At 42.7% G+C, this 17,602-nt stretch overlaps 1 protein-coding gene across 7 annotated transcripts in view; it reads right to left on the reverse strand.

Moving 5' to 3' along the window:
• Positions 1–450: 450 nt before the first annotated feature.
• The window catches only part of CCDC141 (coiled-coil domain containing 141), a 114,767-nt gene continuing 97,615 nt past the window's right edge, over positions 451–17,602 (reverse strand). For 3 of the 7 annotated variants that reach the window (XM_083626025.1, XM_083626023.1, XM_083626026.1), the window contains one exon: positions 14,947–16,528. In XM_083626025.1, the coding sequence (XP_083482151.1) occupies positions 16,267–16,528 (262 nt within the window). In that variant the 3' untranslated portion in view covers positions 14,947–16,266. Of the gene's footprint in view, positions 3,248–4,363; positions 4,521–4,609; positions 4,740–4,838; positions 4,994–14,946; positions 17,535–17,602 lie in introns of those variants that run through there. The other 4 variants (XM_083626022.1, XM_083626024.1, XR_014551221.1 and 1 more) reach the window with 4 other exon arrangements.

Here is a 17,602-nt window from a genome sequence, read left to right on the forward strand (position 1 = left end):
GCCCTTTTCAGACATTCTTCTCTACTTGGTTTTAAATCTCCACACGGAGGGAATAGCAGAATATATGTGTGTGAGAAAGATGAAATTTAAAAACCTGTAGCCTAGTAACTGGGTTGTTTTAATTTTTTTGCATTCCCAGTGATTTACAAATAAATTACTTTCATCTATAATGAACAGTCATCATTAACCACATGGTTTATTACAGAATGGCTACAGTGTAACATATGATTTATTGTCAAACCATGAACTGTGGGTGTTGTCTGAATGAATATGCATTACGTCTAGAAACTGAAGTTTCATTTTTGTTTGCTGCTTTTTCAACAAATCAATACTTCTGAAAGATAAGGAGAGGGATGTGTCTTCCCAAGTGTTGTTTATATGCACATAGTCACATTCTGATGTGTTCACAACATGTAAGAAGGGGAAAAATAAATGAACTTTACACTTACATTTTCAAGCAAAATATTTATTTCTTATGGACAAGTTACATTTGTTAAGTTTTAGTTCTTGCTATGCGGTTGGATATAATATAATCATAATGGCTTATGTAGACAGATTTCACTTCTGTGCTTTTGCTGTGAGGAGGAAATGTGTGATAAGCTAAAGGAAGCAAACAAGAACATAGTCCACAACTTTTGTGACAGATGAGCAAAACTCTTTACTCTGGGCTAAGACAGAAGAAGTCATAAACAAACCCAAAGGTGCAGGGGCTCTCCAATACATCCCATCTCACACCTAAAAATCAGAGCGCTCAGTTGATGTGCTCTTTTGAGTGGCAATTTCCAATATCTCTAACCTCCTTAAAACTGAAAACATGGGATCATATATTGCGGCACATTTTCTTACTGGAGAAACGCACACAAAACTGAAAATTGCCAGGGGGAAAAAGTATACAGAATAAGTTTGCAGCTTTTTGAGTTAACGGAAGTTAGTCAGCGTGGTCATCCCCTGCCTTTCCCTTATTCTCATTTGTAGTTTCAGTAATAACTTTTAGGTAGGGAGGGAGCAACATGGCAGCCTGGAAGCTACATGGAAGATGCTAGAATATTGCCACCTGCCTGCTCGACTCCTTCAAACTGATTATGCAACAGTATACGATTTATTTGTAACCATCTTTGTCCTTGCTTTATATATTGTAGCTTGTTTCGTACTTGTTTACTTTTACACTGAATTATTTTCTTTAAAATCATCTCTCTATATAATATATAACAAACATGGTCTTATCATCTATTACCATGTGATAAGGGTAAAGGTAAAGGTAAAGGGACCCCTGACCATTAGGTCCAGTCGTGACCGACTCTGGGGTTGCATACTCATCTTGCTCTATAGGCCGAGGGAGCCAGTGTTTGACCGCAGACAGCTTCCGGGTCATGTGGCCAGCATGACTAAGCCGCTTCTGGCGAACCAGAGCAGCACACGGAAATGCCGTTTACCTTCCCGCCGGAGCAGTCCCTAATTATCTACTTGCGCTTTGATGTGCTTTTGAACTGCTAGGTTGGCAGGAGCAGGGACCGAGCAACGGGAGCTCACCCTGTCGCAGGGATTTGAACAGCCAACCTTCTGATTGGCAAATCCTAGGCTCTGTGGTTTAACCCACAGCGCCACCTGCGTCCCTGTGATAAGGGTAACAGCCTTCAAATTGTGAAGCTTCAAATTGCGTACACCCGCATGACGAAGTCATCCCAGTGATATACAGCCACATTTAAGCAAGGATCTGATACTATTGTGTTGTGAATTTCACCACCCTGGCAGCCAGTAACAGGGGTGAGGAAACTCCCAACATAATGATGAGTGCATTATAAAGTAAAGGGGGGAGAACTCATTATAGAGGTGCCATTTTGTGTGTGTGTGTCACTCATGTGTGTTTCATCCTGAGCATCATTGACATTTCTTTTAAAAAGCTCAATATAAAGAGCAGCATAGGGACTCCGTTGTCAGAGAGATGCTTTGAGTTAATTGCTCTGATGTGCCAGTCTGGCGTGTTTGGAATAATAGTGGGTAAGCCAGCTTTCATTTTGGTATAGCTTCCAAGTCTAGCCGCAATGCTAACTGTCCACTCAGAACAAAAGTAAAGCACTCCTCCCCCCATTTGACTTTTTCCTATGAAAGGAAGGCCGGGTGGAAACAGAGGCGATGAATTTGCCATATTGGAAACTCAGATATGGGCACAATCTGAGAGGTACATCCCAGGAACCTTTATAAATGGTGTCTGAGAGCTAAGATGCAAGATCAGAGTTCAAGGACATATTCCAGCTAGGCAAAAACACTCAAGGAGGATGTGGAGCAAGACTGGGGGGGGGGGTGTTCCAAGGACCTGGAGGGCCACATATATCTTGTATTTTTATGCTGTGAACTGCTCTGAGATCTATGGATGAAGGGTGATATAGAAATTTAGTTAATAAAATAAACATTTGTCCCCAAGGCCTGAGGATCCCCACCCCTGTTGTAAGGGATACTGCTTGTGTACCTTTGGAGTGCAGACGGTTTCACTGGTGGTCTGAAAACACTGCTGTCCCAGGAAAACTACCTGGGTGGATGCAATTGGGCCAACCCAATTTCCTCTCTGCTATGAAACTGTCTTTAAAGTTGATGGATGAACACAGTAAGCCTGCAGCTTTAAACACATTTAACTTGTGTGCATTCAGCTTTACGCATATGACAAAAAATTTAAAAAGGGGAGCATGGTTCGGGTCGGGGGGGGGGCGGGAATGACTTTGCCAATCCTGCCAGCCACTGAGCCCAATTGGTTTTGACCAAACACAATTTGGGCTTTGAGTTTGATCCCTGGAACTTAATCACGGCATAAGTTGTGGACTTACTGTAGACAATAATATGATCACGTAGTGCAACTCCAACCTGAAGCTTTTGGATAGAGAAAGTAATAAATTTAAAAACTTTGAATATGCCCTCACTGGGCCCAAAGAAAGGTTCACAGGAGCTGATGATGATCAAAAGTCTTTACGATCACGTAAAATAAAGCTTCTGTGTATACTGAATACAAGAGATGACCACGCAATCTGTGCCACCTGCTGTGTGATAATTCTAAAACCATTTTGGGAAACATTACGAAGAGCTTGCTGGGGAGGCCATTTCTGAATATCCTCGTGATTCTGAAACTAACATCTCGTACTGTATTTCTCCATTAATGTTTGTTGCTTGAATGACTCAGGCTACATCTTCCAACTCTTCTGCTTGCAGTCTTGATGGAACTTTGGGGTGGTGATTAAAGGACAGCTGTATGGTTTTTCTGTAGTCAAAAGAAGGAAGTCCAGTTTTCTAGTGCAACCAGGATAGCTGGAGATCACAACCAACCATTACCACCAGGGCTTAAGTTGTTTCCAGGCTCACTAGAGGTCAACCACTCTTTGAACAACAGGGCTGTGGTTCTGGAATGCATGAAGTCATATTTAAAAGTGCCACCACTGGGCAACTTCAGTCTGTCTCCACATTCTTGGATTAAAGAGGAGGTTTTTCAGGACACATGGCATAGTTCGCAGGCAGGTTTAAGCCCTGACACCACTATTTTTAGACACTAAGTGCTGATTATCACTTCCTCTATGTGGGGCATTCCAGCCGTGCTCCATACAAAGAAAAAACTACGCCAAACTTTATCAGCTAGTATTATTGGTGCTTCATTAATGTTAATAATCACCAAATTGCCACTTCTCCAAAGTGCTGTGAAAGTACGTGGTAAACCATTTCAAACTGCTGGTGGGAGAATCACATGACTAGATTTTCACAAATGCTAAGTTAGCTGGCTGCCTTAGTGAAAAGTTTTGAGTTGGTCAGAGGCAAAATCTGAAACAATGCTTGAAAACCCACATGTTCTTATTGACCAGAAACCCGATTCATTAAATGACACCAACACAATTCTCAGTGTTTCTCCCTGCTGCCAGAGGGGGTCAAAGGCTATATGTATCCCCGTTGCCCATCTTGATTTCTGAGATAACCTTAGCGTGCACACACACATTCAAAAATTTTGTTAGGAAATAATTGTTGGGATCTGAAGAGGGCTGAGGCACTTATGTGTAAGCCCATGAGGGAACAGCTGATTTCCCTTTTCACCTACAGTCCTTTGCTCCAATAATTAAAAGGGACCCTCTGCCTTTAGGTGTAGCTTTTCATGGGGGATGTGTTAGTGTGCGTGGAATAGTTTGGGACAACTGGGGTGCACACAGCACGTAAGACACTGCACACAAGACCCTGCACACTCCCCTTTGGCTCCTTTTTGTGTGGCATTTCCTTTGATTGTGGGAAATGGCACAGTGCTAAAAGGAGAGAGCGGTGTGAAATCTCTGTAAATGAAATGCTCAAATAGCTGCCGCAGGACTTTACAAGGTAAGAAAACATAAATTGAAGTTACCTCACGGAACAGTTTTTAGTTTGCCTTTGACCTCTCAAGCAACGCGAATCCTGACCTTGTAATGCTTCAGGTGCATCAGCCTTCACTTTTCCTGATGAATAGCGGCTCTCCTGCTTTGATTTAGTCTCAGTTGCACTAGGAACATTTTTATTCTCCTCTGAAACAAAATGGGGATGTCAAGCCAGAGTTGGGAGCAAGGTCTTCATTTATTATACTAACGTGGCCCAATAATGTGTGCCAAGTTACCTATTACTCTTACAAAAGCTGAGCAAGAGGCCTCCCCGACTTCATTAGTGGCAATGCAGAGATATTTCCCGGAGTCAGCAAGGACCACGTTTCTTTTTAAAAGGTAATAGGTGTCCCCTAATTTCTCAATCTGCAAAACAATGAAATACAGATAGAGGGAGATTAGCTGTGTGAAGCCAGACATGCGATGTTCTTCCCAAAGGAGCATTTACAAAACACTGTGACATACACTCGTTCCTCTGGCTGCCACCCTGATGTCATCTTTTGTCCAAATGACATTTGGCCTCGGTCTTCCAGATATTGTACAGTGCAGGTTTAAATCATCTCCTTCTTGAAGAGTAGCATGTCTAAATTTTTTAATGAAGCTTGGCTGCATTCCTTGTACTAGGAAAAGAAAAAAAGAGAAGGGGTATATTGCTTTTTTTTTTAAAGGCAAAATGCTGCTGCTGAGATTGAAGTAAATGACTTCCCACAGCAAAGATTCCTTAATGGTTGAATTAGCTCCCTTTGGGTATCGCGATACACAGTAGTACCTCTGGTTGCGAACTTAATTCGTTCTGGAGGTCCGTTCTTAACCTGAGGTACCACTTTAGATAATGGGGCCTTTTGCTGCCACTACGCCACCGCAGCGCCATTTCTGTTCTCATCCTGAGGTAAAGTTCTTAACCTGAGGTACTACTTCCGGGTTAATGGGGTCTGTAACCCGAAGTGTTTGTAACCTGAGGTGTTTGTAACCCGAGGTACCACTGTAGTGAGCATGAGAGAAAGTTTTCATACTGTGTACAGGATGTAAATTGTTGGAGGTAAGTAAGCATATTTGTGTGGTGGGCAGGAGGGGTGTTAATAACCAGCAGCACACTTGGTATAGCAACTGTGATCTGCCATGTGTTTGGGGACGTGCAAGAAAAATGAAAAATGAATGAAGTGGGGGCAGGCAGGGAGGAGAGAAATCCCTTCTGTGCTATTCCCCTGCTAACCAACTCCTGCATTTGATCTCTTAACATGTTTAGAAGACACACCAGGAAAATTCAGCCCCCTTTTTGCTGCCTTCCTGCAGTGCTGTGTCTACAGGCAGTGAGGCTATGGAGAAATAAAATGCCCTCTGCTTGATGATTTATGGTATGATTAAAAAAAAAATCTGTATCCTTTAGTTACCTAAGCTATGTATTCCTTCTGTATCATTTGGATCATTTGGGATGACAAATGGCCGAGTGCAAGGGGGCAGAGGCCTCAAAAGAGATCAGCGTCAAAGCTTTGCTAGTAGCTTGAAGCAGACTGGCAGAAACAGAAAGTAGGGTTGAAAGAGGAAAGCTTCATGTGTTGTGCATAGAATGACGGCTGTCAATCACCCCTATGCCAACTTGAATAAAACATTGTGGGCGGCCCAGGGAAGCCCCACCTCGCATAATCAATCACATGACATGGTGCACACACACCATTTGAATGGCAATGCCCTTCACCTTTGCGGGGGCCCAGCCCCCTCAAAATATTTTATTGTGGGGGCTAATTGGGTCCTATGCCACTATGTTTGTAAGTGGCATGTAAAATTATTGTTTGAATGACATAATATTATTAGGCGGACATTATTAGGCAGAATATTTGCTGTGTTGTTTTCAGTGTGCTGCTGTAATAATAATAATAAATGATTTATTATTTATACCCCACCCATTTGGCTGGGTTGCCCGAGCCACTCTGGGCAGGTTCAAACACATATAAAAGCATAATATAACATCAAATATTTAAAAAATTTCCCAATACAGGGTTGCCTTCAGGTGTCTTCTAAAAGTTGTGTAGTTCTTTATCCCCTTGACACCTGATGGGAGAGCATTCCATAGGGAGCGCGCCACTGCTGAGAAGGCCCTCTGCCTGATTCCCTGTAACCTCACTTCTCGCAGTGAGGGAGACACCAGAAGGCCCTCGGAGCTGGACCTCAGTGTCTGGGCTGAACGATGGGGGTGGAGACGTTCCTTCAGGTATACAGTTTAAGCAATCCTATCCGGACAAGTAATTTTACAATATGATGGTATATATCCGGATATCACTTACATACTGACACATTCTTATGTCAATGTGTTTTTAAAGTTTTATTTTATTGGCATGTTTTACTGTACAGTTGAACCTTGGTTTTCAAACATAATACATTCCAAAAGACTGTTTGACTTCCAAGGCGCGTTCGAAAACGGAAGCATTTACTTCCGGGTTTTCGGCATTCGGGGTCCGAAACGTTCGTCAACAGAGACGTTCGAGAACCGAGGTTCCACTGTATATGGTTTCAGGTTCACCACTTTGAGGATTTTGTTGATTAATAGGCTTATAAATAGTGTTTTAAAAATCATATCATGAGGACTCTGTACTTCCTATCTGAGTGGGGGTATAGCTGGGAAATAGTTATCCGTTATTCGCTCATGCCACTTTAGCACGTATCTGGCTTTCAAAGTTGTCCAATATAGAACCTCCGAAGAAAGAGCAACTCTGGCTTGTTGGCAATAATCCAGTAGAACTGGCTGCAAAACAGGTGGCTGCTCACTATGGGGTCTAGTATGCCGAAGTAGTTTCACACTGCACAAATCTGCCTAGTCGCACTTGTTGATAATACAAATTCAGGCAGTGGATAGGATCCAAAGAACCAGATTCCTAGTTCTGTCGCACTTGAGATTTTTCTGTCAGCCATGCTCTATACTACATGCCTAAGAGCTTTTAAAATGAAGAGAATTTCGAAAGTAGCTTGTGATATGCCACGATGATCAGCCGTTCGAAGTGGGAGGCTAAGTCACAAAATCCCATTGGCCATACACCAGTCCCCAGAAGCTTTTAAAGTAGCAATTTGCATTCCCCAAAATGTCTTTGCACTTGTTTACACACACGGACATTATACAGAGTAATCATCATGGGCCAGAAAGCATAATGTGATAAGCATTTCGGGGGGGCAAGGAAGAAAGGAGCCTGCTTTCATTTTTTTTAATTGAAATTGGCATAGCTTATTTAATTTATTAACTTGATTTGGTCTTTGAGGGACTCACTGTTAGTGGTCCCCTGTGACTCAGACGCATGGCTTATATGAACCAGGGACCACCCTAATGCTGCCAAAGCTATTTCACAAGAAGAAATCAGCATAGGGTTCAAAGGAGCCCCTTTGGCAGTGCTTAACATGGAAGATTACTTCCCATAAAGCTCTGCAGCCACAAGTTCATAAAATCATAGAGATGTAGAGTTGGAAAGGGACCCTGAGAGTCATCATTCTAATCTAGCACCTTACAATGCAGGAATCTCAAATCTCCACGGCAGATGGCCATTCAACCTTTACTTAGAAACCAAGAAAGGAGAGCCCACCACATTCCAAGGGAGTTGAACAGCTCTTACCTTCAGAAAGCTCTTCCTCATGTTAAGTTGGAATCTCGTTTATTGTAGCTTGAAGCCACTGGTTCGAGTCCTACCCTCCGGAGCAAGAGAAAACAAGCTTGCTCCATTCTCCATGTGACAGTTCTTTATATATTTGAAGATGGCTATAATATCTCCTCTCAGTCTCCTCTTTTCCAGGCTAAACACACCCAATTCCCTCAACTATTCCTCACATGTTTCCAGAGACTCAGCTACATTAGTAAAAAAATAGTGTTTTGAATGTGTTATAAACATACAACACCGGATGGCGCTAGGGAGTATTAAAAAATGATATGTGATTTTCCATAGCGGTTTTGTTGTTGTTGTTATAACAATTTAATTTCTGACTTATTTATAGCATCCCCACCCCCGGTGTGTCAATCCACTCCGGTGTAGTCTGACCAAGGCAAAAAATAGTGGTACTGTGATTTCCCTTGATCAAGACACTATACTTCTGTTTATGCAGCCTAGAATAGCATCTGAATCTGGCTTCTCTAATACCACCTAACTTCAAGTTTCCAAAGATTTACTGGACAGTATTTTCATCTAGATAGCCTGTTTAAGGTGTAAAATTAAAAAATATCATTTACCCTGGACTAAGCAGTAGCACACAAAGGGTTCTCCTGGCTAAGAAACAGTGCAACATGCTTAGAGCCATGTTAGGAAGTCGAGACAGCTTCATAATTTTGAATATTATTTCAGAGAAACGTGGAAGCTATGGTTTTTCTACTCCCCTCCCCAAAGCTTGGTAACACATCCATTTTAATAAAATAGATTTTGATGGATGCACATTTCCAAAATATAAGATAAAAAACAAATAAAATAAAACCTACATGTAGCAACAGTGTTTTGTGTTGTGTAGACTCCTATGATGTAAGTAATGGGCCCCGCCTGCTAGCCTGCTCCCTAAAATATCACTGGTTTGCTCATTTCTATATTTAGGGTGCCTACATTCTGCATGGACTGGTTGCATGGCAACATGTGCAAATGACTTTAGATAACTATTAGGTCCATAAATTACGATATAGCATATATTCAACACACAAAAACTGCAACAATTTGTTGTTGACAAAGGACAGCTGGACATATAAAGGGCCCCATTACCTTCAGTAGCTTAGAGCCTCATTAAACCTAAATCTGGCCCTGGTCATATGAATTGAAAGTGGAGACGCTATAGGTATTGTTTTTGTTTCACAAAAAATAAAAACTTTTTTTAAAATTGCTGGCTGCAGAGATGGAAATCAGGCAGGTGCAGCCTAGGCAGAACTGCGTGGATTGTAGGGCAAGGATGGTGAACCTGTGGCTATTGTCCAAATTTCACTGGACTACATTTCCCCTCATCCCCAACCATCCCCAACTAGAAGGGGCTTATGGGAGTTGGAGTTCAGTAACGTTTGGAGGGCCACAGGTTCACCACACCTTCTGTAGAGATGTGACGGAAAGAGCCAAGGCAGATTATTATGTGCCAGGAGAGAACTCAAGCAAATTATAGTTCATTGACTTTCTCAGCTTCCAATAAACCCCTTTCAGTCGTACAGAACTCTTTTTATAGAGCTCCTTCCCCAAAGAGGTTTGCCGGGCACCATCTTTGTTTGCTATTCCATGCCAGATGAAAATTCTATTCGTCCAGGGCATCCAAACGCTATAGATATTTTATGACAGAAAACCTTGTGAAGGTTTTGTTTTTACTGCTATTAATTTTTGTGATTATTTGCTTGGCTTTATTGCTTTGTTGCTTGTTTTAGTTTTTATTGATTATAAGGGTTTTAATGTCGCCTGCTCTGGGATTCCTGCTGAGTGAGGTAAAAATATCTAAAAGAAATAAACAAGCCTGATAGAACACAGTTTTACCACATTTGATTGGCAAGCCTGTACTTGACTGTCATAGTCCATGGGTTCATTAGGAAGAGATACCCATGAGCATGAAAAAAAGAGAATATGTTGTATCCTGCTTGCTTATTAATTGCTTTTATTTTCTACCACAACTCCTTTCTCCTCAGAGTATCTGTTAGGCAGTGCCTCTACATCATCAAAATGTGCCCATTATTTTATTGAATTGGAACATTTCCTGGGATACCAGGAAACATATGCCAACTTGCCTTTGCACCTATCACAGCTCTGCTTCTTATACTCCTGGCCAGGTTCCTGGTTATTTATATTACTTCATACCAGGAAATCCTGACGGCTAATTCTGTCCTGCAGGGAAGGAATAGGCACCATCTTCTTTCTGAGCTGAGGAGGGATTTTAAAGAAGCCCGGTAAAGTGAAGCATCCCTGGAGGATTTCATAGGAAAAACATAAGAATTTGTCTCATGCCAAACCACCAGGTCCATCTATCTCTCAGTACTGCATACCCTCTAACATTTATCTAATGAAAATTGGGACATCCTATTCCATACCTTCCAACATTTTTCTGATGAAAACAGGGACATCCTAAGGAAAAAATGGGACATTCTGGGATCAAATCAGAAACTGGAACGGCTTCTGTGAATCCCGGGCTGTCCCTGGAAAATAGGGACACTTGGAGGGTCTGGATTGTTTACTTTGACTAGCAATGGCTCTCCCAGAGTTTCAGGTGGGGGTCTTTCCCAGTCCAACCTGGAAATGCAAGGGATTAAGCTTGGGGGTCATGTACCCTTCTACCCCACAAAATACCACAGTTCCCCAAAGCATTTTCCCACAGCAGAAAGAATGCACACCCACCATACCTCTGAAGCACATTCAAAGCATATTTCCCTCCCTCAAAGACTTCTGGGCCCTGCAGTTTCTTAAGGGTTGCTGGGAATTGTAATTTTGTGAGGAGTAAGCTACAGTGCCCAGAATTCTTTGAGGGAAAGTATGTGCTTTAAAGTATGTAGGCAGCCCCAGTTGGGTTAATGTCTTAGACCAAGAATAGGGGAACTTTTCAGCCTGAAGGGATAAGTCCTTGTCCCCACGAGTCCTGCAGGCCAAGCTTGACAGCTGAGTGCTGTCTTGTCTATGGCAGATCCATTCCTTGATCTAGACCAGGATTCCAGAATGTTCTGAGCTTAAGTAAGCATTGACTAGTCCACCTCAGGGCCTACAGAGTATTGTTATGAGTTTTTGGGTACCAGACCCCCCTAAATTCCTGGGTGCAGTAAGGGTTCGAATTTAATTAGGAGGACAAAATACAAGTGACGAGCCATTAGGACAGCCAAATAGAGGGGGCTTGGTGCCCGATGGCAAACAGGAGGGGTCTCCCTCAGCTCTTTACTTTAAACTCTCCTTTTAAGAATTGAATTTGCTGTGACATGATCTAAGGGGGAAAGGTGGCAGGCTGTTAAAGTCGCAAAGCTAGAGAGAGGGTCAGAGCAGAATATCTGGTGATTGTTTTGAATCCAAAGCTGTGACTATGGGAGTAGCAAGACCCTCTTGCTGTGTTAATCCTGTGAACACCTCCACTGTAGTCTCGGGTTGCATATATGTGTAATTAAACCATTTATCCTAAAGACACCACAGTCTCTGCTGTGCCTCATTTCCGAAAGGAAGCACAGAGCCTGGAACCCCTGGAATCTCTCACCGCTTGGGGTGGCATGCAACAGTATCCTGGAAGGGAGAAAACCAGTCTGTAGTAACTGTGGGCACAAACAAGGACTCTAAAATTAACCTCTGTGTCTAACAAGCATAGCCTCAGTCCGGGTTCTTATTTCTAAGACTCCCAGGCCTCTTGAGCAAAACAGGTGCACTCACTCCTCAGTCACCAGGCCTCTGAAGCGTGCTTCTGAATGACTTCAATTGAAACCACTTGGAAACACACTTCAGAGGAAAGGCCATGTCTTAGCCTACCTGTCATTATATTAGGGTTGGGTCAGGTGGGTGTGGTTTGGGGTTTCCAAATGGAATATTTTGCATTTTCAGTGCCGTGGGTATTTAAGTGTCATACTGTCAAAATCTCATTAGTCCTATTTAACCTGCTCAGGTTAATAAGAGTCCTTTTTGTGCTGTTAGGGCCCGTTGTTTAGACGCTGTTGACTAGGCTTGAAGGGAGGTGGTGTCAGAGGTGCCAACGTGAATAAAATATGGGGGGGCAGGTGAACTCCACCATACATAATCGATCACATGACACGGTGCCTGCACACCATTTGAATGGCAATGCCCATCAACTTTGCCCCCACTGCCCCCCTTAAATATTTTATGGGGGGCGAGGACCCCTCGGCGGGATGCAGGTGGCGCTGTGGGTTAAACCACAGAGCCTAGGACTTGCCAATCAGAAGGTCGGCGGTTCAAATCCCTGCGACGGGGTGAGCTCCCGTTGCTCGGTCCCTGCTCCTGCCCACCTAGCAGTTCGAAAGCACATCAAAGTGCAAGTAGATAAATAGGTACCACTCCGGTGGGAAGGTAAATGGCGTTTCCATGCGCTGCTCTGGTTCGCCAGAAGCGGCTTAGTCATGCTGGCCACATGACCCGGAAGCTGTACGCCGGCTCCCTCGGCCAATAAAGCGAGATGAGCGCCGCAACCCCAGCATCGGCCATGACTGGACCTAATGGTCAGGGGTCACTTTACCTTTAGCTAGGACCCCTCGGCCTCTTGGAGTTGGCTCCTATGGTTGTGTGGTGTTGTCAGAATGTTGGGCTTGGATCTGAGAGACCAGGTTCAAATCCCTGCTTATAACTGAAGCTCACTGGATGACATTGGGCCAACCACAGTCTCTCAATCTAACCTACCTCACAGGATGTTGTGAGGATAAAACTGGGAGGGAGACAACCATGTTTGCCAGCTTGAGTTCCTTGGAGGAAAGATGAGATCTAAAGGGAATAGTACATATTTTATTTTATGTTTTATTTTACTGGAAGTTCCCTTGGGTCACCAATAATTTCAACCGGTAAAGCTTTTCCCAGCATAGAGATCCAATGTTATGGTTTGGGGCTGGTTTCTTTTGCAATTTGTTTGTGGCCGTTTGTTCATGCATTTAAGAAAAAGGAAGAGCTTAAGTCACAATTAGGAATGAAAGCAGAGTTGAGTTGTCACACTACCCTTCCAGACAGCATTTAACTTTAAGACATTTTGTGCCATGTAACTGCTGTGCGACAGGCAAAAGTTAAACAGGTGTCGCTTTCCTAGCCAAGCCATGAACGTACAAGGCAAAGCAGCACCTGTCTGGCAGCTGCGAAAGACCTCTGAACTCTTGCTGGTGGAAAGGAGAGAGAAACGGGTGGACTCAAACTCCAACACTCTGTTTATAAAAGCCTGAGTACAAATATTTACTCTTTAACTCCACAAACTTTCTCAAAATAATTTAGACACACTATGCAAATAGCCTTAAGGAAAAGGAGCTCCCCACAGAAGGATGTTCGTCCCCATTACTTTGTAGGGAAAAGAGTTTCTGTTATGTACCAGGAAAGGAGTCTCCAATCAATGAAGCATCTAATAATAGATCTGCATAGCCATATGCAGGCCTGCAACAGCACTGGCAGAAAGATGGATGGAAGCACATTTTATGTAGGGGCAGATCTGACTGCTAGACAAAGGAAGGGAGAGTAACATTGACGCAAGTAAACTCCAATTCCGCTTCTATGGAAAACACCACCTCCTCTCTCTCTTCACATAGTGAGAACTTTTTGCTCTTTGCACTTAGAGCCAGTTCACATATGAATGCACATCGCTTGCACCAGGTGTGTGAACTGACTCCACTGAAAAGGATTGCATTTCAGGAGAGGCATGATATGAAATACATGTGTTGTGTTAGAACTGTGATGGTTCACTCACATGCACTTGTCTTCGACTGCTGATGCAGCTATCGTCAATGCATGTGTGAAACAGCTGTGTTATCTGAGACAGCATGTGAAACTATTGCCAGCGATTTTTGGAACACAACTTTTCCCCTACTTTGTTACCACCTGTGCAGTATTCCGAAAGGAGCTACAAGGAGAATTTTGTTGCAGTGTGATTCATGTATAAGGGTGGATGTAAAGGAAGATCCATTGACCTTGAAATGTGAAGTGGCAGTTATGGCCTCCTCCTGGCCGTTGGAAATTTGAATTTCCCCACCCCCCAATCAACCAATTGTGGGTGAGTCCGGAGACAGAGCTTCAGGGGGCGGAACTGACTGGGACTCCATCAGGAGTCTTCAATCAGGTCCCTTCCCCCAAGATATATTCAGGTCCGCCTCCAAATTCTGTTGCCAGTCAAGAGTTTTATCTCCCACCCTTGTTAGCGTGGTTTGCTGTATGACCTTGCTACAGATGTTTCAACCGCTGAATTCAGGGCCAGGGAGGAATTTCTCCTCCAAACAGATTGGGCCTGCCTACCTCATAGCAATCATCACAACTTTTGTTGACTAAGGCATTGGATAAGATCCTGAGTCAACAGCGGAGGAGAGGGTTATAAAAGTCTCTGCCTTCCCTCTCCAAGGAAATAGGGTATCCCATTAAAGGAATCCTGGGGGAGGTGCTTCTGTTTGTAGACCCAGACAGGGGCTGAGGGCCACAACATTCAACAAATCGGTGGTCCTGAGGAGTTGCTTCTATTTGATGCATGCTTTAGGGCAACCTTATCTCAGGAACCGACCCCCAATCAGGAGACTGGATGATTCAGGATACCCAGGGCCTAAGCCAAAACCTACTTACATCTGTAATCAATAAAAGTTGTGGCGTGTTTTGATCCAAGAACGTTGTACTGTGGTAATTCTGCTTATGCATCCCCGCTGCCTTGGCTTCTTGGAGGCAGGCTTACTGCGCCTGTGCCCAGAAGTGTAGCACATCATCTGCCCAATATATTCTGTTCATAGAACGATGATAAGTTGTCGTCTTGGATCAACTGGCCTCCCTCCCCTGCTTTCTTTGCCTCAAGGACAGGGCTGCCTAGAAGACTGATCTCCTTTCAGTTTTACATGTCTCTAATAAATCTGCAGCCAGTTGGCTAAAACTCCTCTTTCCTCCATCTTCATACCCCCTCCCTCCCTGCCATTTGTAACAGATATTCTTTCCACAGCACACTGTGCACTTGAAGATTTATTTTCATATTGTAATTTTCTTTTAAGAGATTGGATTTCTTTTAAAAAAATTAATTTCCCTCAAAGCAGTCATTATAAGAAAGAAGAAAGTTATTCTCCAAGAAAAAAGTTACACTAATATTTATCAACCATTTTTTAAACCACATAGATACCATATATGTATGTCTCCTCTTCCTAGGAAACGGAAGGAATTAACGATGATCAACTTGTCATTTGAATTTGGTGAAAATGTACAGGTGAGCTCTCCCTTTAAATAGCATCATTTTCCCCCTTACCTTTGTCAAAACTGGCAATATATTATTCTATGAATCAAAGATATTACATCCTTCAAGGCAAGAAATTCTAATAATACAATGTTGCTCTGGCTCCCACATTTAAAAATAAAAGAATTGCAATTCCCAAGCAAATTCCTGCTAAGACTCTTAACTTGCTTTAAAAAGTATTACTCCTTCCTTATTACTTTAGCAAGGGCGTACTCATTAACATTTTATTTGCTTTATATTTTATCATGTTTTAAACTATACCACATCACCCACAAACATTTTCCTTTTAAACATCATTCTGAATTTCTTGTTCTATTTGAAAACATTGAAGAGTGAATTAAAATGATTAATGCATCAACTATTTTCATATCTTCTCGCTTTGATAAGTTGACATACAATCTGAAATTGGCAAAACCTAGCATTGTGCATTGTCTTAAGTGTCTGAGCTGCAAGTCAGAAAATCCCCTTTTCAAAAGCTTCTACGTGGGCCTTAAGCAAACCACTATTCTTCCAGGCTCACCCAGCACTGCTTGCAACATGGGGATAACAATACAACAATACCATCCTACCTTACAGAGTTGTTGCACAGATTGAGACAATGGGAGTAAAGCCCTTTGAATTATGCTATAAATATTCTAAGTGTATGAAACCTTGGTGCATTTTCATTAAAGCATTCACAGTATGATTATTATTATTATTTTAAAAAAACCAGGAGATAAATTGAAGTGGATGCCTGCAATCCAATCGTAACCCATAAATAATACATTTCTTTTTTATTGCTTGTGTTTAGTTCTAAAGCACAAAAAAACCTACTAGGTGTCTTTACAAATCTCTTTTGCCCCCACCCCCAAGTAACGTTGATATAGTAATGAATGAATAACGACAACCAGTGTAACTGTGATATTAATATCAGAAGCACTGTATTCAGAGTGACTCATAACCAAAGGGGGTGAAAGGGATGTGAGGTGCAGCGAAAGGCGGCCATTTGCTGTCTTCTCCAAGTGTGAAAGTTAAAGTCCCGTGATGCTGGTGTGCTGCTGTGCTAAGTGAACAGCCAGTACGCAAGTGAAACAACCAAGTAGAGGGCACAGATGATTATCCAGTCTATTCTTTTTATAGGTGGCTTGTTACCTTGCACATGGAGAATGGCACTTGAGGAGACCGTGCCACTAGAATTTTTAGCCCGGACCACATAGAGGCCAGCGTCTGTGTCACACACCTTCTCAATGAACAAAGCATACTTTGTGTCCTTGTGTGAGATTTTTAAGTGCTCATCTCCAGTCACTTTCTGGCCCTTCTTGTACCTGAAGCAGAGAGTCAGTTTTCAAGTCAGGTTAACATGAATGTTTGTCGAAGCAAAACAATCTGTCGTGTCAAACAAGCTCTTACAGACCTATGACAGGAAGTTGGCGGTAAGGGGCAAATCGCTAACATTAGTTCCCTGCCTCCTGGTGTCTTTTATTAAAAAGAGGGGATTGGGTTTGCAACTATTTAGGGCATGTTCTTGTGGTTAAAAAGGGGGGGGGGAGGGAGAAGGGAAAGATTTAATTAGCAGGAAAGATGTTAAATAAAGCCTGGGATCTTGAAGTATATGTTCTTAAAGGGGAGCTTTGTGACATTTTGTTTGGCTCCATAAAGGCAAGGCAAGAGCCCCTCTTTCATTTATATTTGGGAGCATTTATTTGACCCAAAGGAAACTGTCCTGCTGAATTGACTGGGGTTATTCTGTAAGTGAGAGAAACATCAGAACAGGGGATTATTATTATTTTGTTTTGCTTTTCATTGGGGAACATGCCCCAAAATAAAGTTTGGCAATGTTCTGTGTCTATTTTGTGTTACTAGAAAACTGTTACTGTCCCTGTGTCATGGCTAGGTATGTGCCTCATTCCACGGCTAATACCATCCTGTGACTTTGAGTGGGGAAACAGGCTATGAGAGGGAGAACTGTCACTGCAAAAACACCCAAGAATGGGTGGACATTGATACGTTAAGAAGTAGCTATGCCAAGAATTGTAGGAGGCAATTTATGTAGTCCCAGCAAAATCTATGAATTTCCTATCCCCTGGCTGACCTCTTATTTACCAAGAGCAGCCTATCACTTAAAGTTGACTTGGTGGAGGGGGGCACCGACTGCCCCATCTTTTCCACCACACATTTTCGGGAACCACTCAATAGGAAATGAATAAATGGCACTGCAGATCAGCTAATTACTTCTGCCCCCATTGCCTTCCAACATCTGCTGTTTTGTTTACATATTACCTTAGGTCGATTAGTGTTGTGTATATATAGCAGGCATAGGCAAACTCGGCCCTCCAGATGTTTTGGGACTACAAATCCCATCATCCCTAGCTAACAGGCCAGTGGTCAAGGATGATGGA

The sequence above is a fragment of the Podarcis filfolensis genome, assembly GCF_964270895.1.
Source record: "Podarcis filfolensis genome assembly, chromosome: 1".
Taxonomy (NCBI): Eukaryota; Metazoa; Chordata; class Lepidosauria; order Squamata; family Lacertidae; genus Podarcis; species Podarcis filfolensis.